General features: G+C 48.9%; 2 protein-coding genes across 9 annotated transcripts; one reads left to right on the top strand and one right to left on the bottom strand.

Annotated features, from left to right (window-relative positions):
- Positions 1-1136: 1136 nt before the first annotated feature.
- Lkaaear1 (LKAAEAR motif containing 1) lies at positions 1137-7323 on the bottom strand. Of its 4 annotated transcripts, none has more exons than XM_063247969.1 (4): positions 7110-7323; positions 3737-4101; positions 3369-3458; positions 1137-3175 (listed from the first exon to the last, which is right to left on the bottom strand). In XM_063247969.1, the coding sequence occupies exons 2-4, from the start codon at positions 4094-4096 to the stop codon at positions 3104-3106; spliced, it is 522 nt and encodes a 173-aa protein (XP_063104039.1). In that variant the 5' UTR covers positions 4097-4101; positions 7110-7323; the 3' UTR covers positions 1137-3103. The 4 variants fall into 4 exon arrangements, with proteins under 4 accessions (XP_063104039.1, XP_063104037.1, XP_063104040.1 ...); XM_063247967.1 differs by having other exon boundaries at positions 3369-3491; positions 7110-7319; XM_063247970.1 differs by having other exon boundaries at positions 1137-3297; positions 7110-7307.
- On the top strand, positions 3373-23900 carry Oprl1 (opioid related nociceptin receptor 1). 5 transcript variants are annotated; one of them, XM_005000360.4, is made up of 4 exons: positions 15560-16808; positions 18359-18624; positions 21238-21593; positions 21673-23900. In XM_005000360.4, exons 2-4 carry the CDS (start codon positions 18392-18394, stop codon positions 22194-22196), a joined length of 1113 nt encoding a protein of 370 aa, XP_005000417.1. In that variant the 5' UTR covers positions 15560-16808; positions 18359-18391; the 3' UTR covers positions 22197-23900.
- The last annotated feature ends 948 nt before the right edge of the window (positions 23901-24848 follow it).

Genomic DNA, 24848 nt, shown 5'->3' with positions numbered 1-24848 from the left:
TGTCCCCAGTTGACATTCCTGGAGCTGTTTGGCTCTGCCATCCCGCTGTGCTCAACCGCTTACAGGGAGCGCAATGCAAGGAAACAGGAAATTGTCAACTGGTATTAAGGATTACATACCAGTAGCTCAGCTAGTCTTATTTGCATTGCTTAAATCCAGGTGAAGATAGAAAGAAATGGCATAGCCAGCTCTGTGTACATATCAGTGCATGGAGATAGGGCTCACTTTAACTACAAAGCTGAAGCAATTGTTCTGCATTCAAGGAAAGGTGCCCAGGTTGTCTCCCACACTCACGGGACTTGGCTGAGCAAAAAGCAGTTGGGCAAGGGCCTGGGGACTACCAGGATGCCTGAAATACCAAGCGCCCAGGGACTTGGTCACAGAACCTTCTGGGTGCCACACTTATAGGACAAAGATGGGGAGAGGCCAGGGAACCCATCTGGGCAGGAGGCAGTTACTTTAGTCCAGGTAAGTCTTGAAAGGCAAATATGGGTGAGGACAGGGAGGTCCTGCAGAGATAGGCCAGCACTCAGACACTGGCACACTATCAGACCCATCCTGCTCTGCAAGCACAGTGGGGAATTGCAGATGTGGGCAGCTGGCAGTGGGTGAGGGTCAGCATGTTTTTCTCCCCCTTGAGGCCTCACTCTCCCTGGCACCTCAGGCCTGCTGTCTATCTCTTGCAACAGAGCATTCTCCAAATTCAAGGAGAAACACATGAAGGCTGGTGGGTAGTGATGGGGGATGGGACTTGAACCAGGAGCATCAGGTAACTCCAGAACACAAGCCCCCAGTCCTCGTTAGGCCCCATTTATTAGGCTGTACCTCACAGGCTTTGTTTTTCTGCAGGGCTTTCTGTAGGCAGAAGCATCTTCCTCTGCTATTTCATCTAGTGTCTTGTGCAGGGCCAGCTCTTCCTTGACATGGGGATCAAGGGGTAGCTTGTGCCAGTTATGGTGGAGAATTGTCTCAGGCCATTGCCTTTGTGGCCTTTAAGGGTGTTGGGCTTTGTTTTCTACCTCTGTCCTCATGTGTTCCTGTGGAGTACTGACCGAATGGGGCACTGCTCTGACACCCTGGAACAGCTCTGTGACTCCCATTTTAAAGCTGAAGAAATGCAAGGCCAGATAAATAAGTGATTGTATCAGTCAGAGTTTACTAGAGAAACAGATATGACACAATGTATACAAATGTATAAGAAATTATAAGATTGGCTTATGATGGTCAGTCACAAAGTTAGATGAGGAAGTGTGCAGAGTGTGTTTGCATTCTGGAGGTTGAAGGGTCCTGCTCAAGGGCTGGAGCTTACTGCAGTGTCCCATGCAAGTCTGTATCAGGAGGCTGAGGGGTCTGCCACAATACTGGAGAATCTATGATGATGGAGGCTGAAGACTCTACAAAGATGGCTGAAGAGTCCAGGCAGAAGCCAAATAGTCTGTGTCAGAAGCCAGAAAGTACGTGCAAACTGAATGTGAAGACTGGAGCTCCTCAGCAGAACCAGCAATCAGTCCCTCCTCTTTTGCCTTTTATTGTATGCAAGCTATTCCACTGGGTGGGTGTCACGCTTATTCTGTCTCTGTGCCTCCTCTTGCACAGGCTGAGGATGTGACAAATTAAGGACCCTGGCCCCCTGCTTAATCACCTAGTTAAACTTCTGACCTTCTCAAATTGACACAGTGAACAATATCCTAGAATGATAACAGGCTTGTCCTCCACACCCCAGGATGTAGAGTTGCAGAACCCCTTAGTTAAGCTAGACTTCTCAAGTTGACACAGTGTATAAACCATTACATATTATGAGATAACTATGTCAATGTACTAAGATAAAATTCTTCTAGGCACTCTGTAAAAACTCAAGAGACAAAATCTTGGGGTCCAGGGGCTGGGGATTTAGCTCAGTGGCATAAGCGCCTGCCTTGCAAACACACAGTTGTGAGTTTGATCCTTAGTACTGATAAAAAAAAAATGTTGGGGTCCAGATAGTAGGGAGCTTGGCAGGAAAAGGCCAGAAGGCCCACATCAGGGTGTGAGTGGCCACTACTCATGGACAAAGAGATTGCTCCCCTTCCTTGTCTGCCCCTGCCAAGCCCACCATCTTTCTGTTCCCTCATCTTACCTTGGTCTCCCTGAGACTCTGCTCCCCCTGCTGCTGCTGACTTGTGATCTCTGCACAGTCTGGGCTTGGATCAAGGCCAAGGCAGCAACAGGTAGCAAAGGGCAAAGGGTCAGGAACAGGTGGTACAGGGCTGGCTGAGGGGACAGAGGTTCTGAGGATGGGGTGGCCACCAGTCAATGTATTCCTTGCTGGACCCCAGCTCTGATTTCATTCTTTTCCTCCAGATTTGTCCTCTGCTCCAGTCAGAGCCAGTGGGAATCTCACGGGGTAGGGGTTTTGTGTTTCCCTGTAGTTCTCAGCTGGGTAGCCTTCTAGACAGGGGCTGGGAGGAAGGGCCAAGAGGAGCCCCAGATTCTGCACAGAACCCACCATGGAGAAAGAGTAAGAGTTACCCCCAAACCAGGGGCTTTCTGAAGTCCAGAGATCTTGTGGGACTCAAGCCTGTTTGTCAGAATGGGATGAGGTAGTTTACTTCCTCTGTGTGTGTGTGTGTGTGTGTGTGTGTGTGTGTGTGTGCACAGACAGTGTGCTGAATGGGCTACAGGAGGTTATTTTTCAGGATGAAAAGAAGACCAATGGCGCAGCTCGTGCCTGGTGAACACGAGGTTCTGATTCCCAGTACCAAAAAGCAAAGCAAAACAAAACAAAACAAAAGACCAGAGGGTGGGTCTTCTGTCTGGGCACAGGTGGTGACCCTCTAAAGGCCAGCTTTGGTTTGCGTAGTCACCCTGTCTCTCAGAGTGCCACCATGTGCCTGGGATGAATGACTTTCTGGGCTTCTGGGGTATTGATGTGAAGCAGACTCCCCTGCCTTCTGCCCTGGGGGCCTCTGGTGGGCTGTCCAGGACACCAGACACCGGACAGGAGCAGGCAGGGATTGGGGGACGGGCTGTCTGCACCCCACTAGTTTGACAACCATCCCCTCACATCTTACTTTGTCGAAGAGCTCCACTGCTGTCCTGGTGTGCGTGACGGCTGGTGTAGGAGTCAGTGCCCATACTCACCCTTCTCTTGGAGAGTACTGGGGATGGGACTGCGGAGGCAAAAGACCGGAGAGCCCTTGAAAGAGAATTTTATGTACATGTACGAGGGTGGGGCGCAGCTGCACATTTGGGTCGCTGTCACCGCGGGAAAATGCTGCCATCTCTGGCCTCCTCCAGGATGGTCTCCACGCGCCGCCTCTGCAGGGACAGGGCTGGGGCTAAGTGAGTGCGGACGTGGGCCTCTCGCCCCTCCCTCGGCTGGCCCGCACCTCTTGCCGGTCCAGAGGGTCCGGGATCCGCGTCGACTTCAGCTGGGGTGGCAGGAGCAGCTCGAGCCGGATGGCAGCCCGCGCGGAGCCCTGCTGCCGGATGAGAAGCGTGATCTCTTCCGCCTGCGGGCCACAGCGGGTGAGCTGCGCCGCGCGGAGCTCCCGCACCCCGCTGCCCTGGGGAGAGCCCCGTGCCCATGCCCCGTGCCCCGTGCCCCGTACCCGTGTCCCGTGCCCCGTGCCCATGCCCCGTAACCGTGTCCCGTGCCCCGTGCCCCGTACCTGTGCCCCGTGCCCATGCCCCGTGCCCCGTGCCCCGTACCCGTGTCCCGTGCCCCGTGCCCCGTGCCCCGTGCCCGGGCGCCCACCCGCATGCGGATGTAGCGCAGCCGCAGGCTGCGCACGCGAGCGCGGGCCTCCGCCGCCTTGAGCACGCCCAGCAGCGGCTCTGCGGGCCCCGCGGGCTGGTCGGGCGGCCGCGTCCAGGCGCACGGGTCGGGCATGCGGTTCTCCAGCTCAGCCGACTGGCGCGGGAAGACGGAGGCGGCCGCAGCCCCGTCCTCGGGCAGGTCGCTGAAGAGCAGGTGGTGGCGGCGCTGCGTGAGGGGCAGGGCCGCCAGCCCGTCCAGGGTCAGCGCCCAGCCGGGCCTCGGGGCCTCCGCCGCCGGCCCTGCGCGCTGCCCGTCGGGTTCCGCTCCGTGCGCTCCCTTCGCTGCGGGCGGCCACATCTTAACTGCGAAGGGACCGCGACATGCTCGGGCTGCCCTCCAGGCACGTGTGCCTTCTGCTGGGTCCCTCTGGCGCCCTCGGGGCTGTTCCTGACGCCTCAGTCCCGCCTGTAGCTGGGACTTGCAGACGTGCTCGGAGCTGTGGAAATCGCCCGCCTCGCCACCGCTCCTCTCGGGGGACTTTAGGCCCCACGGGGGCTGCGAACTGCAGTGCCATGCGTGGGGCCTGACTTCCGGCTGAACTTGGCAGACATAGGGCAGTCGCTCTCACATGCGGGGCTGTCCTGCTCCGTACTGGCCCCAGGACCCCAGCTACAGTATTCAGGGTGGAACGGGGGCTCGATCTTGCGCCTGATCTGTTTCTATTTGTGTGTGCGCGCGTGTGTGGTCTGTATACGAGTGTGTATGTGTGGTCTGAGTGTGTGTGGTCTGTGTGTGTGCATAGGTGGTCTGTGAGTGCGTGTGTGGTCTGTGCATGAATGTGTGTGTATGTGTGCTCTGTATATGTAGTCTCTGTGTGAGTGTGGTCTGTGTATGTGTGTGGTCTGTAGGTGTGAGTGTGTGTATATGGTCTGTGAGTGTAGTCTCTGTGTGATCTGTGTGCGGTCTGTGTGAGTATGCATGTGTATGTGGTCTGTGTGCATGTATGTATCTGTGTGTGTGGTCTGTGTAGTCTGTTGGTGTATGAGTGTGCCTGTGTGTGTGGCCCAGTTTGTGCGATCTGTGTGCTTGTCAGTGTGTGGTCTGTGTGTGTGGTTTGTGAGTGTGGTCTCTGAGTGTGTAGTCTGTGGGTGAGTGTGCATGGGAGTTTGTGTGCTTTTGTAATTGTGGGTGTTTGTGTGTGTGCCTGTGTGTGTGGTCTGTGTGAGTGTGAGTGAAACTGTGTGTGGTCTGTGTATGAATGAGTATGGTCTCTGTGTGTAGTCTGTGTGTGTGTGCCTGTGTGTGTGGTCTGTGTGAGTGTGAGTGAAACTGTGTGTGGTCTGTGTATGAATGAGTATGGTCTCTGTGTGTAGTCTGTGTGTGTGTGCCTGTGTGTGTGATGTGTGTATGGTCTATATGTTGCATGTATGTTTTTGTGTGCCTGTGTGTGTGTGTGTGTGGTCTGTGTGCATGTCTATGTGTAGTCTTTGTGTGTGTGGTCTCTGTATATGTGCATGTGTATGATCTGTGTGTCTGCGTGGTCTGTATGTGTGGTCTGTGTGTGTGCATGTTGGTGTGTAGTCTCGGTGGGTGTGTTCTGTGTGAGCATGTGTTCTGTGTGTGTGCATGTGAGTGTGAGTGTGTGGGTTTGTATGCGTGCATATGTCTGGTTTGTATGAGTGTGTGGTCTATGCATTTGCGTGATCTCTGTGCATGCATGTGTCTATAGTTTGTGTGTGGTCTCTGTGCATATGTGTATCTATGTGGTTTGTATGTGTGGTCTATGTGTGTGTCTGTTCTGTGTGTGCATCTGTGCATCTGTGTGTGCATGGTCTGTATCTATGTGTGCATGTGTGCATGGTCTGTGGTCTTTGTGTGGCCTGTGTATGTGCATGTATGTGTGGTCTGTGTTTTTGAGTACGGTGTCTGTGTGCATGTGTGTGGTCTCTCTGTGTGTGAATGTGTGTGTGGTCTCTGTGTATGTGGTCTGTGTGAATGAGTATGGTTTCTGTGTGTGTGGTCTGTGTGTGTGGGTCTGTGTGTAGTATGTGGTCTCTGTGTGTCGTCTGTGTGTGCACATGTGTATATAGTCTATGTAGTCTGTGAATGTGCCTGTGTGTGTGGTCTTTGTGTGTGTGCATATGTGGAGAGTATGTGTGGTCTGTGTGTCAGTGTTGTCTTTGTGTGTGGTATGTGTATGTGTGGTCTCTCTGTGTGTGAATGTGTCTGTGGTTTGTGTATGGTCTGCGTGTGCATGTGTGGTCTTTGTGTATGTGTGTCTGTGTGGTTTGTGTGTGTGGTCTGTGTGTGTCTCTGTGGTCTCTGTGTGCGCATGTGTCTGTGGTTTATATGATCTCTGTGTTATCTGTGTGGTCTCTGTGTGTGTGATCTCTGTGTGTGTGCATGTGTGTGAATTTGTGGTCTGTGTGCATGTATATGTGGGCTCTGTGTGTGTGTGTGAGTCTGTGTGGTCTGTGTGTGTGTGGTCTGTGTATGTGTGTGTAGTCTATGTGTGCATATAAGTGTGTATGGTCTCTGTGTGGTCTGTGTGGTCTGTGTGTGTGTGTAGTCTGTGTGTGAGTAGTCTGTGTGCGTTTGAGTATATCGTCTCTGTGTGGGGTATGTGTGCATGTGTGTGTGCATGTATGTGTGGTCTCTCTGTATGGTCTTTCTGTGTATGTGGTCTGTGTGACTGTGGTCTGTGTGTGTGGTCTGTGTGTGTGCGAGTGTGTGTAGTCTGTGTATGTGGCCGGTGTGTGATTGTGTGTGGTCTGTGTGTGAGTGTGTGTGGTCTCTGTGTGTGTGGTCTGTGTGTGCATGTCTGTGGTCTGGTCTATGTATGTAACTGTGTGTGTGTGATTTCTATGTGTGTGGTGTGTGTATGTGTCTATGGTCTGTGTCTGTGGACTGAGTGTGTGTAGTCTGTGTATGTGGTCTGTGTGTGTGTGTGTGTGTGTGCATGTATGTGGTCTCTGTGTGTGTGCACATGTCTGTGGTCTGTTTATGTGGTCTGTGTGTGTGTGTGTGGTCTGTGTGTGTGTGCGGTCTGTGTGGTCTGCATGTGTGTGCTTGTGAAGGTGTGAGCGTGTGGTCTGTGTGTGTGAGTGGGTGCTTGGAGGTTCAGGGTCCAGCGGTGGCTGGCTTGCTGCTGTGGTGGCCCCCTGTCTTGGCCTGTCCGCCACTAGGTCTAAATTTGGGGAGCAGAGTCCAGGGAGGGGAAAAAGGGAACCCAGCCCAGAGTCCTTTCTGGCTCTAGCCCATGGCGGCCCCAACTCGGGCTGGGTCCTTTTCCCTGTGGGTTAGGCCGAGCCCCAGCTCCCTACCCCACCGCTGGCTCAGCAGTCAGCCCTCTCATCCCTGGCCCACATACGCTGCGGAGCCTGCTGCGGAGCCTTCTGTCTTCTCTGCGCCACCGAGACTCTTCAGTTCTGCTGGACTCTCAAGGCTTGGGAAGCGGTTGCTAGGCAACTTGGAGTCCTGCCCCTTCCCCGCCCCCAGGGCAGGGCAGCCCCTTAGGAGGGTTTGTCGCTGGAGCTCCAGACCACGGCCCCAAGGCCTACGTGGCATTCCGGACCCCCTAAGTGACCGTGGGGCTTTCAAGCCCGGGTGGCAGTGAAACCGTTCTGGGAGGTGTGGACCCCGGTTTCCTGGTTGGAGAAGTCTTTGGAGCTGGTCTATGAGGCAGGAGCGCAGGCAGCTCCGAGGAGGCGGGCAGAGGTCCTTTCTCTTCGGAATGCTCAGGGACAGAGCTGGGGACTTCTCACCTCCCTTAGGGCAAGTTTGGGATCTCTGGGCCAGGTGTTTCTTCCAACCAGACCTGGGTTTTTTTAAACTCTAAATTTCTGGGCCTTGGGTTGTGATTTAGATTTCTCTAATTCATTTGTGCGTTTCATATTTCATACTATGTAATAACTACTATAAGTCACTTATTCTATATCCATTCATTAATCAGTGTATTCACATGGTCAAGTTACACTAAAACTGGAACAGTAAGTCTGTAATATATTAATGTTTATGTTACTTTCAGATCCTATACCTCTCACCTTCATTTCTGGACGGCTGGTGGTGCATTCTGAAGCTCAGGGGCCTGAGCTCAGTGCCTGGGAGAGGGGTGGGGCCCAGGCGAGGTTCTGGCCTTTCTGCAGGATGCTGCTCTCACTGGTGTTGGAAACTTGCTCTGGACTCTCAGTGAGAAGCGAGCGCGTGACTCTGCACCCTATAAGCCTGAGCCTGCACGCCCATGCCACAGCTGCATGGAGCAGGGGCTCCCTTCTAGCCCCAGCCTTGCATAAGCGGTGTCCTCAGAAAGCCCTTTTTTGCAGTGCCCCGTTTTCTCCTAATGCCGCTCTGTGGTGTGGGCTGTTAAGCAACCGCGCCTGGGCCAAGCAGGAAGCGGAGCAGGGGAGGTGCCCGCAGGCTGGTCCCTTGGGTGAGTCCTTTGGAGCTGGATCTGGCCGATCTGGCTATTCCCCTGGTCCAGACCAGGGATGCAGGGATGAAAGGATGGTTCCGTTGGTGTGGTGGTGGTGGGATCACAAAAGGAGTAAGAGAATGCTCTCTTGTCCTGCGAGAAGTAACTTTGTCACTTTTTTTTCCAATCAGATGTTATTGGTCCGTTGTAGATATACATAACGATCACATTCATCATAGAGAACTTGTACCAGTACATGATAAAACTTGATTCTTTGTTTTTCTTTTTCTTTTTGTCTTTTTGAGACAGGGTCTCACTGTGTATTTCAGGCTGGCCTTGGGCTCACTTTGTAGTCCAGGTTGGTTTTGAATTTGCAAGGATTTTCCTGCCTCAGCCTCCTGATTATAAGATTATAGGAGTGTGCCACCATGTCCAGTTTTAATTTTTGTCTCTCGATTCTTTTTTTCCCCATTCCTCTATCCTCCTTTCAACCCCTCCTCCCCATGTACAAACCTTTGTTTCCATTCTTTCCTTGTTTTCTTATTTTTTTCCTTTTTTCCTAACCTCCACCCCTCCCTTGTTCCTCTCCCCATTTGAACATTTTCTTCCTATTTTACAGTACCTGTTATGCATTTTGGTCCTTATTTATACTTTGAGTTTCTCAGACTAAAGAAACAATGTGATATTTACATGCATGTGTCTGATATTTCATGTAAGAGTATGGTCTCAAAATGCATCCATTTTTCTAGAAATGTTTCAAGTATATCCTTTCTGGCAGAGTAATACTCCATTGTATAAAAAGCACATCTTCTTTATCCATTCACCAGTAGATGGGTATTTGGGCTGTCTCCAAGATTTGGCTATTACGTACTGTGCCACTATAAACATAGGTGTGCATGTATTGCTGTGATATGATGCTTTTGATTTTTTTCAGGTAGATACCAACGAGGGGAATAACTGGATCAAATGGGACCTCTAGTCCTAGTTTTTTGAGGAATCTCCACACTGATTTCCACAGTGTTTGCATCAGTTTATACTCTAATCAGTAGTAGAGAAAGGTTCCTTTTCCCCCATATCCCTTCCAGCATTTTTTTTTTTATGTACTCACATTTACCAGGCAGGTATTTATGCTACTGAGCTAAACCTTTGGCCCCTTGCCAGCAATTTTTATTGGTTGATTTCTTAATAATAGCCATTCTTTCTGGAGTAAGTTGGAATCTCAGCATTGTTTTAATTTGCATCTCTTGAATGATCAGTGATGTTGAACGTTTTTTCACATATTTATTTGCTGTTTGTACCTCTTCATCTGAGAAATGTGTATGCATCTCAGATGCCCATTTTGGGTTGGGTCTTTAAATTTGGAGGATCTGATTTTTTTGAGTTCTTTATGTGTTCTTAATAGTAATTCTTTGTGGAACAGCTGGCAAATTTTTTTCCGCAGTGGACGAGTTGTCTTTTTACTCTGTTGGTAGTTTCCCTTGCTGTGCAAAAGCTCTTTTATTTATTTATTTACTTATTGCCTTTTTGATACAGAGTTTCATTAGGCAGCTCAGGCTGGCCTTGAACTCATTTTGTAACCCCGGGTGGCCTCGAACTCACAGCAGTCCTCCTGTCTCAACCTCCCATGTAGCAAAAGCTTTTTTTTTTTTTTTTTTTTTTGTCTTTTTCGTTTTTATCAGTACCAGGGATCGAACTCAGGACTGCCTGCTTGCAAGGCAGGCGCTTATACCGCTGAGCTAAATCCCCAGCCCCAAGCAAAAGCTTTTTAATAAGATGAAATCCCAGTTGTTGATTCTTTGTGATATTTAGATCTTTGATCCATTTCAACTTTAGTGTATGGTGAAAGATATGGGTCCAATTTTAATCTTTGGCATGTGCAAAGTCAGATTTTCTAGCACTATTTATTAAAGAGGCCATCTCTCTTCCAGTGAATGTGTATATTGCACCTTTGTCAAAGACAAGGCGGCTAACTGTGTCTGGAGTTGTTTCTGGTTCTCTAATCTGTTCCACTGGTCCTTTGGGCTGTTTTTTTTAAAGTCACAGTAGCTTTTTAGTATAATTTCAGGTTGAGAACTGTGATGTGCCCTGCCTGCCTTTGTTGCTCAGGATTGCCTTCGCTGTTCTAGATCTCTTCTGGCTCCAAATGAATTTTAGGATTGTTTTCTTTAATTCTGTGAGGTATGTTGTTGGAAATTGAACTAAATCTATATAATAGTTTTGGGAGTATATCCATTTTCATTAGGTTCTTCTTACCCAAATACCCGAGATATCTCTCCATTTTCTGACATCTTCTTCAAATTTCCTTTTTCAGAGTACTGTAATATTCTTTTCTTTAAAAAAATCTTTAAAATTCTTTTTCATTAAACATTTTTTTTTTCTTTTTTTGTCTTTTTCGTCTTTATCGGTACCAGGGATCGAACTCACGACTGTCTGCTTGCAAGGCAGGTGCTTATGCCGCTGAGCTAAATTCCCAGCCCCCATTAAACATTTTTTAATAGAATTTTACTTTTTTCCCTAAACCTATTTTATTTCAAGGAAAGAAGGAGGAAGAGGAGGAGAAGGAGAAGGAAGAGGAGGAGGAGGAGGAGGAAGAGGAGGAGGAGGAAACTAAAATAAAATTTCAAAATACGTCAGTCGGGGCAATTAATGGTGCATACATTGCACATTGTTATCCTCAGATCATTCACACAGAGCACAGGACATCTGCTTACAATCGTCCGAACAATACCAGCACCAATCCTTTTCTTCACTGAACTCAGAGAAATCAGTAGCATCTTAACTATTTTTTATATACACATACATCCACATACATATGTTGATACCTTCAGCTTCTCACACGAGTGAGACAGTGTCATACTAAACATCATACTAAATGGAGAAAACCTGAAAGCGTTCTCTTTAAAATCAGATGGGACGTCTATTCCTGTTGTTTGGAGGACTCTGCACACTGATTTCCACAGTGCTTGCGCCAGCCTGCACTCCCACCAACAGCGGAGGAGGGCCCCATTTCCCCGCCGCCCCTCCAGCACTTGTTATTGCTTGATTTCTTGATAACAGCCATTCTTTCTGGGGGAGGTGGACTCTCAGTGTTGTTTTAGTTTGCATCTCTCAAATGACCAGTGATGTTGAACATTTTTTCACATATTTATTGTTGTTTATATTTATTCATTTGAGAAGTGTGTATTCACCTCAAATGCCCATTTTTGGACTGGGTCTTTAAATCTGGGAGGACTGATTGTTTTGGTTCTTTGTATGTTCTTGATAGTAATCCTTTGTCTGAGATGCAGCCAGAGAACATTTTCTCCCACATTGTGTGTTGTTTCTTCACTCTGTTGGTGGTTTCTCTTGCTGCACAAAAGCTTTTCCTGGTTGATGATTCTTTGTGATAGTTCCTGTGCAGTTAGGGTTTTGTTTATAAAGTCTTTGTCTACATGAATGTGTTCAAGAGTTTTACCTACTCTATCTCTCAACAGATTTAATGTTTAGGTTTAATATTAAGATCTTTGATCTATTCTGAGTTTAGCTGAGTACATGGTGAAAGAAATGGGTCCAGTTTTAATCTTCAATATGTGCAAAGCCAATTTTTCTAACACCATTTAGTAAAGAGGCCATGTTTCTTCCAGTGAATGTGTTTGGCAGCTTAGTCAAACATAGGGTAGCTTAGTATGTCTGGAGTTGTGTCTGTATGTTCTAATCTGTTCCACTGACTTTTGGATCTTTTTTTTTTTGCTAGTACCACACTGTTTTATATCACAGCAGCTTTACAGTTCCTGTGCAATAGAGATTTTGTTCATAAAGTCTTTGTCTACATGGATGTCTTCAAGAGTTTTACCTACTCTATATTTCAAAAGATTTAATGATTCTCTTTAAATCTTAAGATCTTTGACCATTCTGAGTTGAGCTTAGTGCATGGTGAAAGAAGTGGGTCCAGTTTTAATCTTCAGTATGCGTAGAGCCAGTTTTCCCAGCACCGTATATTGAAGAAGTTTTCTTCCAGTGAATGTGTTTGGCAACTTTGTCAAAGATAAGGTGGCTTACTGTGTGTGGAGCTGTGTTTGCATCTTCTACTCTTTCCCATTGATCTTCAAATCTACTTTTTGCCAGTACTACACTGTTTTTTTTTTAATCACAATAGCTTTATAGTATAATTTAAAGTCAGGAATTGTGTGCTCCTGTCTTGTCCTTGTTGCCCAGAATTGCCTTTGCTATTCTAAGTTTCTTCTGGTTTCAGATGAATTTTAGTTTTCTCTAATTCTGTAAAATATGAATTTTGATTGGAATTGCCTTGAATCGGTGTAACTGTTTTGGAAATATGACCATTTTCACTATATTGGTTCTTTCTATCTAAGAGCATGTGATATCTCTGCATTTTCTAATATCCTCTTCAATCTCTTTTTTAGAGTGCTGTAGTTCTCAATTTAGAGGTCTTCTATATCCTTTGTTGGACTGATTACTAGGTATTTCTTTTCTTTGGAATGCTATTGTAAAAGGTATTGTTTCCCTGATTTCTCTCTCAGGAGTTTGTTGTTTGTGCAACTCCTATTGATTGTTGAGTGTTGACTTTCTAGCTACTTTACTGAATTTACTTATCAATCTAGTAGTCTTTTGGTGGAGTTTTTGGGGTCTTCTAAGTAGAGTATACTCATTGGCAAATAATGATAGTTTAACTTCTTCCTTTCCTATCTTTATTCTTTTTATTTCTTTCTCGTCTCTAATTCCTCCAGCTAAATTTCCAGGACTGTGTTGAATAAGAGTGGAGACAGTGGACATCCTTGTCTTGTTCCCAATTTTAAAGAGAAAGCTTTCCATTTTTGTCTATTTAGTATGACGTTGGCTGTTGGCTTGTCATAGATGGCTTTTATCAGAATGAGATAAAGACCATGTTTTCCAATTTTCTGTAGGTTTTTTTTTTTTATTATGAATGGGTGCTGGACTTTGTCAAAGGTTTTTTTTTTGGTATCTATTGAGATGATATGATTTTTGTCTTTGGCTCTACTAATATGGTGTATTAGATTTATGGATTTTTGTATGTTGAACCATCCCTGCATCCCTGGGATTAATCGCACTTGATCATGGTGTACAATCGTCTTGATAACTTGCTGCAGTCTGTTTGCCAGTATGTTACTGAGAATTTTTATATGAATGTTCATTAGGGAGATTGGCCTGTAATTCTCTTTCTTAGTTGAGTTCTTCTCTGGTTTTGGTATCAGGGTAATGCTTGCTTCCAGGAATGACTTTGTAAGTATTGCTTCCCTTTCAGTTTCAATAAAGAGTTTGAAAAGTGGTGGTGGTAAGTCTTCTCTAAATTTCTTGTAGAATTCAGCAGTGAATCCATCAGGGCCTGGGGTTTTCTTTGTTGGTAGGTTTTTAATTACATCTTTGATTTCATTGATTGATATTGGCTTTTTAGGATTTTTATATCTTCTTGATTCAGTTTTGCTAATTCATATGTGTCTAGGAATCTGTCCATTTCTTTTGCATTTTTCTTCTTATAAAAATACAAGTTCTCAAAATAGGTGTAGATGATCTGGATTGGTGCAGGATCCATTGTGATTTCACTCTTCATTCCTAATTTTGTGAATTTGAGTCTTTTTTTGACAAGGCTGGTTAAGGGTTTGTTGATTTTATTTAATCTTTCCAAGAGCCAACTCTTTGACTCATTGATTCTTAGTCTCCATTGTATTTCTTTCTGCTCTGATCTTTATTATTTCTTCCCTCGTAGGAGCGTTGGGCTTGGCCTGCTCTTCTTTTTCTAGAAATTTGAGATTCAGCATTAAGTTGTTTAGTTGAGCTCTTTTTGTTTTCCTGATGTGGGTATTCATTGCTCTGAATTTCTCTTGTGGGACTGCTTTCTTTGGGTCCCCTAAGTTCTGTATGTAGTATTGTCTTTATCATTTAATTATACAAAATGTCTAATTTCTCCTTTAATTTCATCTGTGACCCACTGGTGCTCAGGAGAGTGTTATTTAATTTCCATGTGTTGATTAAGTTCTTCTTGTGTTTTTGAACTACTGAAAAACGTTGGTGGTTCCTCCCCGCTTCCCAGCCAAGACTCTCAGAGGTCCAGCGCGTTCTGGGCACGGTAGACAGAGGTTGTGGTTTTGCTGTGAGGGAGGTACTCCTGTCCTGTTCTATGCCCAGGACTCTCTTTGAAGGTCAATAGAAACATAAACATGTGTTTATTGGCACCAAGTCCTAAAAATAAAGCCCCAAAATTAAATTAATGAGCAGTATTCAGTAAGTACAAAATTTAACATTATATTGAAAAGCTGCAACTCAATTCTTTTGTTGTTGTACCTAACTTTTGTTTGTTTTTGCAGTGCTGGGGATTGAGTCCAGGGCCTTGTGGATGCGAGGCAAATGCTCTGCCCCTGAGCTACACCCTCAGCCCTATATATAAATTTTATAAAGTTAAAATCACAAGAATGTAGTGGTTTATTTTGATGAAACTCAGAACTGTTAAAATGCTTTTGTTTTTTAGCTGAGTGTGACTTGGTGACTGAATTCCCCAGGCAGTGGCTGTCCCATGTGGAGCTGCCGTATCCTCTGCTTTGATTCCTGTTCTCTGGTGCCGAGGGCAGGGCTTGTAAAGTGTATAGGGAGGGACATGGGCAGACAGCATCGACTCAGGGAGTGAGGGCCAGAACGCCAGCTGGCCTGTGTGGTTCAGAAGGTGTGAGAGTGAAGGTGAGTCTCCTTCTGGGCCCCAGACCCAGGCCTGTCCACATGCCTATGACATTCACTTGGCCCTGTGAGCATCAGCAGCAATTTGTGGTGTGTGCTCTATGCTGTCATTTGTGTGAGGTTCATATCTTGGGCTGTCCCTGGTGTTCCTTCAGGTTTGGTTTGCCTGCCGGTAGGTGACATGTGCATTGGTGGTCCATTCTCTCTTCCACTGACCCCTGTGGGTCTGCCCCTCTGGAGGGGCCAGCTGCCTTTGCTGAGTTCCAGTCAAGGATTGAGAGAAGCCTAGGCCATTTTCTGTCAGTACCAGTCTCCTTTTGTGGGATGGGAGTTAGTCTGCCATCCTGGCCACTCACCTGTGGAGAGACCAGGTGACCCGTCTTTCCATCTGAGACTGTAGCTGAGGGTTGAGAAGCTGCCTCCACCTGTTCTGTGTGCCAGGCCTGCTGATCCACTCTCATGGATATTTGTCCAGCCCAGAGCTCACAGGCCTACCTGTGAGCTGACGTGTGGGTGGGACTGGGGACAGAGAAGAGAGAGACAGGACTGGAGCTGGCGAGGGCCTGGGACCTGTGCCCGTGGGGCAGGACAAGGCATGTTGAAGAGAGAAGCAGGCTCAGGGCCACATGAGAGGAGCAGACTACCTCCCTTTGTGGCTCTGCTTACTCTCACAGCATACTCTCCTCTACGTTGGGGCCTGGGCTGGGAGGCAGCTGAAGGCCGCTAGAAAATGAGGCTGTCAAGTGAGCAGGTAGCCTAGGTAGTTGGCCCAGGGGCCCCAAGGTTGCCTGGGGAAGGGGCTGCAGGAGTCAGAGCTCCCAGAGTTCCTGCTTCTCCAGGCTCCTGAGGTCCTGGGTCAAGCTTGTCTTGGAGTGTGTATGTGTGGGTGTGTGTTGTCATGTCCCTGGAGTCTGAACATGGTCTGTGTGTGCCTGTTTTCACAGGCATTCCTGCTGTTGTACTCAGGATTTGCAAGGAAATAGATTTAATACAGGACACATAATTCAAAGGATTATTTTATAATATTTACCCCAAAAAGTCAAAGGCAGAAGAGTCAAAGTGTCTATGAACTAGAGATTCAAAGAATCCAGCTGAGGGCCTGGATTCCATGGTGGTGTCCTGCACAAGTCCAGCCAAAGACCTAGAGCTCATGACAATGTCCTGTAAGTTTGTATCAAGGATCTGCACTCGGAAGACCCAAGGACCAGTGGTGGAAGCTAAAGTCCATGCAGCAGGGTGAAGGATCTGTGCCACAAGGTTGAGGAATCTTCACTGGAGCCAGGAAGTGATGCATGAGGCAGAGACCAGAGATCCCTTGAAAAGAACAGCAGCCGTCCCCAGTGACAGTGAGGACCTGAGCTGCTCTGACCACGAAAACAGCCAAGTTTGTATGAAAAAAGCCAGCCATTGCCAGCGTCTCCAGGAAAATCAACAGCACACCATCTTCTCTTTCAGTTCTCCTTCTATGGTGTTGGCAACAGTCCTCAGGTGGAGCTTCAGTGCTCAGAATGACCCTGACTCAGTTCACTTGGGCGTTCCAAGCAGACCACTAGTTAATCCTCCAACACTGCTTCCCTTGTGTCTACCCATGTGCCTTTGTGCACCTTGTTGTGTGTGTGTGCGTATGTCCCCTTTGTGCATCTGAATATGGACCTTCATCTTTGAGTTCAACATTTTCCTGTCCAGGTGTCTCTGTATGTGTTTGAGAGAATGTGTCTCCTGAGTGTCCATGTGTACCTGAGTCGTAGCTTCAGTGAAGATGCAGAGACAAGTCCTGAGGGATAGCTTGGGATGCTGAGTCCTAGGGTATCTGCCTGCTCCAGCCTTTCCTGATTCTACAGGTATCCTAGCAACACTATTGCCAGTTGCCTAGCAACCAGGTCCCCATCCTTGGAGAAGGGGCAGGGTCTGGCTGGTGGGGGGAGGTCTGGCTCTCTATGACAGCCTCTACAAGAGGAACAACACCACGATCAGGTAGGGTCTGAAAAACAATACGAGGGTCATCCACATGGTTTTACCCTGTGATCTTTCATCTCAGTGAACTGTACTTATAACCTCTGTACTGGAAACTAGCAGCTCCTTCTGAAGGAGCCCTTTATTGGTGTGTGTTCCTGGGCCCATCTCTGGGACCCTTCTTTATAGAGGTGCCCTTGATGTGGGTCTCCCCCTCTGTTGACAGGTAGTTTTAGAACTCTGAGGTTTTGTGCTCATAGTAGGCTCAAGCAGTGCAAAGTAGATGTGGCAGCAGTACTGGGTTCTGGACTCAGGCATCCTCCTGCTCGTTTACAAGACTCTGACCGTCTGAGAGCTGGCCAGGCCAGGGCACCATCATCTGTCCACTTGCTGTGGCTTGGCTACCCTCAGGGCCTGGTGGAGGGATCAGTGGTGGGTAGGGAAATTTAACAGAGGCTGGACTGGGACAGATTCTCACAAGCTGTGTCTGTGTGTCCTGGAGTCCTACATCTGCCTCTGAGTGAGAAGACTCTATGTGCATCTCCCTGAATCTTGTCCCTGTGTCTGAGTCTGTGACCTGTGTGTGTGTGTGTCTGAGTTCCTGTCTGTCTCCAATTCTGTTTGTGGGCCTGTGGACATCCCTGTCATATGTCCTGTTTGGGCTCATATTTTCACATGATCCTGTGTGTGTCTCATCTCGTGTGGGGACTAGGTGGCCAGCTTGGATGATCCTCCTTCCCGAGGCCCCCTCCTCTGGCCTGAGCAGCCCCTCCCGCTCTGGAGCTGTAGCCTCTTCCCCGCCCCCAGCTCTTGGCTGCCGCACTCACTGCTGCTGCTGCTGCTGCTACTGCGTCTGGTCTGCTGAGAAGGAGCAGCAGCCACGGCTCCCATCTCAACCCTGCGCTGGCCTGGCCAGCCCTGCTGCACAGCTGCCCCTCTGTCCTCCCTGCTGTGGGCTAGGTTTTCCTCAGTCCCACTGTCCAAGGACATTTAGGAGGTGAGGATCTGTACTGCAGGAGGTAAGGGGAGGGGGTCCTGCTGCTGCTGCGGGTGTGGCTAGGCTGTTCAGCAGGGCTGGGAGAGAGGAGAAAGCTGTGCCTGGCTGCCTGTGCCCCAGGCATCTCTAAGCTGATCTCAGGCTCTCTTGTGCCTGGGTGTACATGAGGATGTTTTGGACATTTTTGTGTTGACATGTGTGCATCACTCCCTCTGAGAGCACCCAGGGACTATGTGTCCTTGAGTCTCAGTGGGCGGATGCGCATCCTTGTATAACCACGTCTGCATAGTCCGTGTGTGAGTCTGTAGATGAGATGTGAGGTGTCCGGCTGGGTACATGTGTGTCTGTGTTTCATGAATCCTGTATGTACATGTGCCCTCCGGTCTGCATGTGTCTCTCTCTGTGTGTATGTGTACCTGTGTCCTTACATGAGTGCATGAGTGCTTGAGCATCTGTAGGTGCCATGGGTGGGTGGGGGTCCCAGTATCTGCTGGGCTGCACTCTGGGCTATGTTCTGAGCATTTGGCAGGTATAGTCCAGTACCGTGGTCACTTGTTTCTGTGCCCTGTCTCAGGTTCTGTGCTGAGTGGCTTTGCAGGGTGACAGTATGGAGTCTCTCTTTCCTGCTCCATTCTGGGAGGTCCTCTATGGCAGCCACCTTCAGGGCAACCTGTCTCTTCTGAGCCCCAACCACAGTGGGCTGCCCCCGCATCTGCTGCTCAATGCCAGCCACAGTGCCTTCTTGCCTCTTGGGCTCAAGGTCACCATCGTAGGGCTTTACCTGGCGGTGTGCATCGGAGGGCTGCTGGGAAACTGCCTCGTCATGTATGTCATCCTCAGGTATGCTGTGCCCCACAAAGGTCCCTGTCTAGTGAGTTCTGTACAACTGGGGAGGGAGAAACTGTGGCAGGAGGCTGTTGTAGTTGGATTTGAACAAGTAGAGATTTCCTGCTTTACATCACTAACTTCCTTTCTTCCCTGACCACGGAGTGGGGTCAACTCTGAGATCCTAGAGGGTCATCTGCTCAGCCTGTCTGCCCTAGCTGAGACATTACAACTCTGAGCCTGGTTCAAATCACAGCCAGGCTCCATGCCCCTGATGGTGTGACTATCCCACAGTAACCCCAAAGGGATGGCTCTTGTGAACTCTTTTCTCAGATGGGCAAAGGGAGGCACAAGGGTGGATGCTGTGACGAACCCAACGTACCTTCTCTCTGGCTGCAGGCTCTCTGTTCATGACAGCCAGCTGTTGTGGAGCCCTTGAGCACCATAATGCTCAGATGGAAAGCTGGCATTGGGCAGTTGGGGTGGGGGGTACAGAGTGGGGGGAGCTGTGGGAAGCACCAGGGGGATGGTTGTTGAGTGTATCATGAGGGACAACGTGGGGTGCACTGTGGCAGACAGTGTTGGGGTAGCAGTGTTGGTGCAGTGCTGGACTGGGCAAGGAGCTAGAAGGGAAAGGATTCCTAGTCCTGTGTTCTTGCAGGTAGAGGGAATTGAAGGGAGGGGGATAGTAGACAGGGTCTGCTGCCAGACAAGGGAGACTTACTTCTCCAGACATTAGGGAGTCATGAGAAGCCCTTGGGCAGGAAAATGACACAGCCAGGATGTTTTTTTTTCATAATCTAGGACATTTTCATAATTCAGAAGGAGGTGACTCTATAGCAGTGGTTTCCCTTATGACCTGGCAGATGCCCCAGAGGTATAGCCAGCTGCTATCCTTGAGTGCCCCTAAGCAAACCCTGTTCTCCTATGGCCTTGTTTTCCCCTTCTGGCAAGTGAGGAAGATGAACCATATAGCCATGCATGCATAAGTATGTGATGTGTGATCAGAAAGTCAGTAGGAAGAGCAACTGTGTCCCCAGCACTACCCTCCACAGAAGGGCCCTAGGAATCTGTTCCCAGACCCGCATACCCCTTCATGGCTGGAGGATGTGCTATGGGCCAGCCATGTGCAGTGACTGTCCCTCCTAGGACAGGTGCTTCTCTCCTGTTCTCTCTTCTGTGCTGGAATGTTGAAACTCTCAGAGCTACTTCTTAGACTTAGGCAAACAAGAAAGGCCATCTTGCCCACCCATGTCCCCAGGGGGTGGTGCTCAGTGTGGCACACTGGCTCAAGAGACCTCACTCTTGCTTTTTTCCAATTCTAAGGCTACTTCGACTGGGTGTGGTAGCACCTGTCTGTAATCCCAATTGCTGGGAGGCTGAGGCAGGAGGACTGAAGTGAGTTTGAGGTCAACTGGGGCTACATAAGTGAGTTCAAGGCCAGCCTGAACTTCATAGCAAGCCCCTGTCTCAAAAAAAAAAAAAAAAAAATCTAAAGCAAAAAAATAAAGACAAAAACAAACCAACAACCAACAAACAAAAAACTGGACAAAAAGCAAAGCAAAGCAAAACAAAAAACAAACAAAAGATTCTTAGTTTTCTGGGCCCCAGTTTCCTCCTTCATACAGTGAGATTCAAAGTAGCTCTTATAAATCTCAGATGAGATAAAATCCATGTAAAGAGAGTGGCATAAATCTCTGCCATTGTCACTATCATTGTCATTATTGTTACTTAGTTGCAATTAAGGCTTTTGGACTTACTCTTAATGTTCTCAGAAATAAGACTAAACTTCAGATGACACGGACTATTGTCATCTCTGACACAACTGTAATCCCAGCATTTAGGAGGCGGAGGCAAGATGATTGTGAGTTCCAAGCCAGCTTGGACTATATAGCAAGATTCTGTTTCAAAACACAAAATAAACAAAAAAATTATCGCTGATACTGCGACTGCTACTACCACATGTTTTTTTAATCACCTGTAGTTTTCTAGCCCTGTTCCAAGTGCTTGAATGCAGTCATAATATTAGCGCCCCCTGGCCCTCGATAGCAGTGCGGAGTAGGAAGGCCTATGTTAAGCTTTAATAGACTTTGGGGCAGTTAGAAACCTCTGGAGCACAGGGCCAGTAGACTAGGTGGCACTGGTGATGTCTGGAGGGAGCCTGGAGCAGGAGGGCAGGTCCGTTCTCTTGTGATTCCTACCCTTTGCTCCTTTGCTGTCAAGTGCTTGCTCTGGTGGCCTAGCTTTTCTTAAAGACCAACCTTTAAGGCTTGGAACCCTTTTGTATGTGTGAGGGTCCCTTGATGAGCTTGTTAAAACCTTTGCCCCCGGGGCTGGGGATTTAGCTCAGCGGCATAAGCGCCTGCCTTGCAAGCAGGCAGTCGTGCGTGATCGAACCGATAAAAAAAAAAAACCTTTGCCCCCAGGCTACATCCAGCGAGACTTACTCAGTGGGCCTAGGGCTGGGTGTAGAACTCTGCCATTTAACAAGCTCCCTTGGGGACTCTGATGTTGACACACTCAGGGCTGGTGTCCTTTGTGGTAGCCAACAAAATGAGCTTCTTGCCTTTGGCTGTCTTGTTCGTTCAGAGTAGACAAATGAAACTGTTCTTTCTGTCCTGTCTGCAGGCACACCAAGATGAAGACGGCTACCAATATTTACATCTTTAATCTAGCCCTGGCAGATACCTTAGTCCTGCTCACGCTGCCCTTCCAGGGCACAGACATCCTGCTGGGCTTCTGGCCGTTTGGAAATACCCTGTGCAAGACAGTTATTGCTATTGACTACTACAACATGTTTACCAGCACCTTCACACTGACTGCCATGAGTGTGGACCGCTATGTAGCTATCTGCCATCCCATTCGTGCTCTTGACGTTCGGACATCCAGCAAAGCCCAGGCCGTCAATGTGGCCATCTGGGCCCTGGCCTCTGTGGTTGGCGTTCCTGTCGCCATCATGGGCTCAGCACAGGTGGAGGATGAAGGTCAGTGGTATGGGGTTCCTCCTTCTACCAGGCTCCTATGGCTCCAGTGGCCATCCTGACCCTGTTTCTCTCCCTGCAGAGATCGAGTGTCTGGTGGAGATCCCAGACCCCCAGGACTACTGGGGTCCTGTGTTTGCTGTTTGCATCTTCCTCTTCTCCTTCATCATTCCTGTCCTCATCATCTCTGTCTGCTACAGCCTCATGATCAGGCGGCTCCATGGTGTGCGCCTGCTCTCAGGCTCCCGAGAGAAGGACCGAAACCTGCGGCGCATCACGCGGCTGGTGCTGGTGGTGGTGGCTGTGTTTGTGGGCTGCTGGACACCTGTGCAGGTCTTTGTTCTGGTCCAAGGACTGGGTGTCCAGCCAGGCAGTGAAACCACGGTGGCCATTCTGCGCTTCTGCACAGCCCTGGGCTATGTCAACAGCTGTCTCAACCCTATCCTGTATGCCTTCTTGGATGAGAACTTCAAGGCCTGCTTCCGAAAGTTCTGCTGTGCGTCTGCCCTGCACCGGGAGATGCAGGTGTCTGACCGTGTGCGCAGCATTGCCAAGGATGTGGCCCTTGGCTGTAAGACCACTGAGACAGTACCACGGCCCGCATGACTAGGCGTGGACCTACCCATGGTGCCTGTCAGCCCACAGAGCCCATCTACTCCGAACACAGAGCTCACACAAGTCACTGCTCTTTAGACTGATACCTGAGACTAAGCTTATGAAGCCTTGGATAGCTTTCCCTTTGGCCCAAGGCTGCTCGGTCACAGGAGAGGACTCACTGCATGATGGGACAGGTCAAAGCATTAGGGCTGCCTCTGTGGCCTCTGCCTCTGTGGCCACTGTAGGACTAAAGCTGCTGCCCTGGGTTAGGGGCAGAGAGAATGAAGAACACTGCCTGGAAGCATGCTTTGTAGACTCTGTGGGCTCAGTGGAGGTACCTGCCTGGGGCCTGCATTCACACTGCTTCACCTGACTCCCCCATCTTCTGTCTCAGCCTGCTAAGCTCTGTGCTTTCGGTGGCTCCTGCCAGAAGTCTAGCAGCAGCTACACAGCTGTGTGTACAGTCTGTACTACATGTGGTCTGTATGGCAGGGTGCCAGGTACTCTCAGCTTTTTGTGTCTTCTTAGGGCAGCCAGACAGGCTTGGCACTGTCCAGGAGCACAATGGGCAGCACTGTCCCTGAGCTTGGAGCTGCCCCTGGAGCACCTACCTGTTCTGACTTTACCTGTGCAGACAGGGTTATCCTAGTAGGGTTACATGTAGTTCCCAGCTGAGGCCTCGGGTGGGTCCTGGTCCCAATGTTTGCTGAAGGTTCTCTTTCTCCTGCATTACGTAGCTCCTGGATGCGAATCTGCCATTTAGTTGCTGCCTGCTCTGCCTGACTTTGCCTCTGTTCTGGGCTCAACTTCTTCCTTTCAGGAGCCCACAGGGCGCTCGGTCTCTGGAGCCTATAATTTCCAGAATTACGAAGAACTATCATACATAGACCATGTAATGAGCTCTGATTCTTGGGAAGCAGAAGTTGGCTGAGGAGGATGGTGCCGGGTGACCATCATGGGTTGCTCTGTTGCTCACAAAACTGATGGTCTGTGTGCCTGCTCGTGACTGCTTGGCCAGGGCAGGGCAGGGGAACACACTCTGTCCGGAGGTTCCCATGATCTCATAATCTCTGCTCTGCTTGAAGACAGAGGACAGCAGCTGTAGAGCTGAAAGGAGACCTCATACCTTGGAAATGGCAGCACCTGAGATGTGTTTTTTCCTATCGCCAGTGACTGCCAACTTCACTTGCCAGCCTATGGATAAGGCCCTGAGCTCGCTCCCAAATCAGAGGCCGGCTTTACATGCCTATCTGATGTGAGGTTTGGAGCTTGGCAGGGCTTACATGAGCCAAGCTTCAAAGACTATCAGCTTTGGGGCCACTGGAGGAATCTTTGTATGGGGACTCCTAGAAAATCACCTAGAAAATCATACAGCTTTGCAAATCCTGCAGATGAACTATTGATCTTGTGCCACTGAGATCTTGACCAAGGGACCTCAAGGGACATAGACCTGGGTCAGGCTTTCATCTCAGGGAGCCCTGGCTACAGGGCTTCTGTTTGCAGCAGGTGGGACTCTGTGACGGCTGTGGCAGGGGCCCACCTGATTGTGGTGTTTTCTTGCCAAGGTTGAAAACTTTGTGAATTTGTGCTGGTGTAACATGCCTCTTAATATATTTATGCATGTGATATGTGACATTTCCCATGCATGTAGCCAGCCCTGAACCTGTTTTTGGGGGTAATGAAGGAGGGCCACAATAAACACTTGCTCACTCACTGGTCCCTTTCCTTATAAGGTGATCCTGGCCCTGGCCACGTGGGGCTGGCTACTGGGGTAATTTCTCGGGTTGACATGCTGTGGGGAGGAGACTGTACAGCCCAGGCCACTGAGTCCTCCTGCCTGCCCTGTGCATCTCACAGGCTGGCTGTCCTTGATGAAATGGCCCCTGCAAGGTGCGGATATGATGAGAAGGCAGATAGGTCTTGGTGCGTTACAGGGGTACCACCTTCCCTTAGCACAGGTTTTCCCTACACAAGTGAGCGCCCCCTTTCCCTGCCAGGGTTCCTAGGTGGGAGGGTAGTAGGGCTCCCTTTACCCATGTCACTTCTGCAGATCCCATCCCTGTTCATTTCCCCTCTCTTGAGAAGATCTGACTGGAATTTTGGTGATGCATGAAGAGAGCAGCCTGTCCAGATGGCCTGGCCAACTTGTGCCACAAGAATCTGTCTCGGCTCCTGTGTGGGACCAGGTCAGCTCAGGATGACCACAGGCAGATGACCCTAGCAGAGGGCCTTTGAAGAGGGTGGCAGGGTGTGGTTTGGGTCAGAGGACTGGACTCCAGGGTAGGGGAGGTGGGGTTAGTACTTACGCATGTGTTGATGATGGGTTGTTAGCTTGGGCTGCCATAACAAGGCACTTTACATTGGCAGTTTATTAGTGACCAGTGGTGATTTTGAACAGTTCTAGAGGCTGGGAGCCCCAGTGCAGGGAGCCTATGCCATCCAGTTCTGTTGGAAGCTGTCTCCCCTCTGTTTCAGTGGTGGAAATGGGCTCCAAAGCCTTGAGTGTCCTTTAAATGAAGGTGCTGATTCCTCCTGGGGGTTGCCACCTCACAACCTACTCATCTCCCTAATATTTGCCTCCCAACATCACCTCCCAGTGCCATTATGGTCAGGGGTTAATACTTCAGTGTATGAATTTGGAGAGGGTAGTCATATAGTCCT

Source organism: Cavia porcellus, unplaced genomic scaffold, assembly GCF_034190915.1.
Source record: "Cavia porcellus strain 051 isolate PalLab524CR breed Dunkin Hartley unplaced genomic scaffold, mCavPor4.1 scaffold_5, whole genome shotgun sequence".
Taxonomy (NCBI): Eukaryota; Metazoa; Chordata; class Mammalia; order Rodentia; family Caviidae; genus Cavia; species Cavia porcellus.
The sequence above is the reverse complement of the archived record's forward strand: the minus strand, read 5'-3'. Positions and strand labels throughout refer to the sequence as shown.

Excerpts from the sequence above, each read along its gene's own strand:
- Oprl1 (XM_005000360.4), top strand. The coding sequence starts at position 18,392 with ATGGAGTCTCTCTTTCCTGCTCCATTCTGGGAGGTCCTCTATGGCAGC. Across the intron at positions 18,625-21,237 it reads GTCATGTATGTCATCCTCAG|GCACACCAAGATGAAGACGG; the intron begins GTATGCTGTGCC and ends TCCTGTCTGCAG. Across the intron at positions 21,594-21,672 it reads AGCACAGGTGGAGGATGAAG|AGATCGAGTGTCTGGTGGAG; the intron begins GTCAGTGGTATG and ends CTCTCCCTGCAG.
- Lkaaear1 (XM_063247967.1), bottom strand. The coding sequence starts at position 4,096 with ATGTGGCCGCCCGCAGCGAAGGGAGCGCACGGAGCGGAACCCGACGGG. Across the intron at positions 3,492-3,736 it reads TGCGCTACATCCGCATGCGG|GCGGAAGAGATCACGCTTCT; the intron begins GTGGGCGCCCGG and ends TGTGGCCCGCAG. Across the intron at positions 3,176-3,368 it reads ACCCTCTGGACCGGCAAGAG|GGCTCTCCGGTCTTTTGCCT; the intron begins GTGCGGGCCAGC and ends TTCTCTTTCAAG.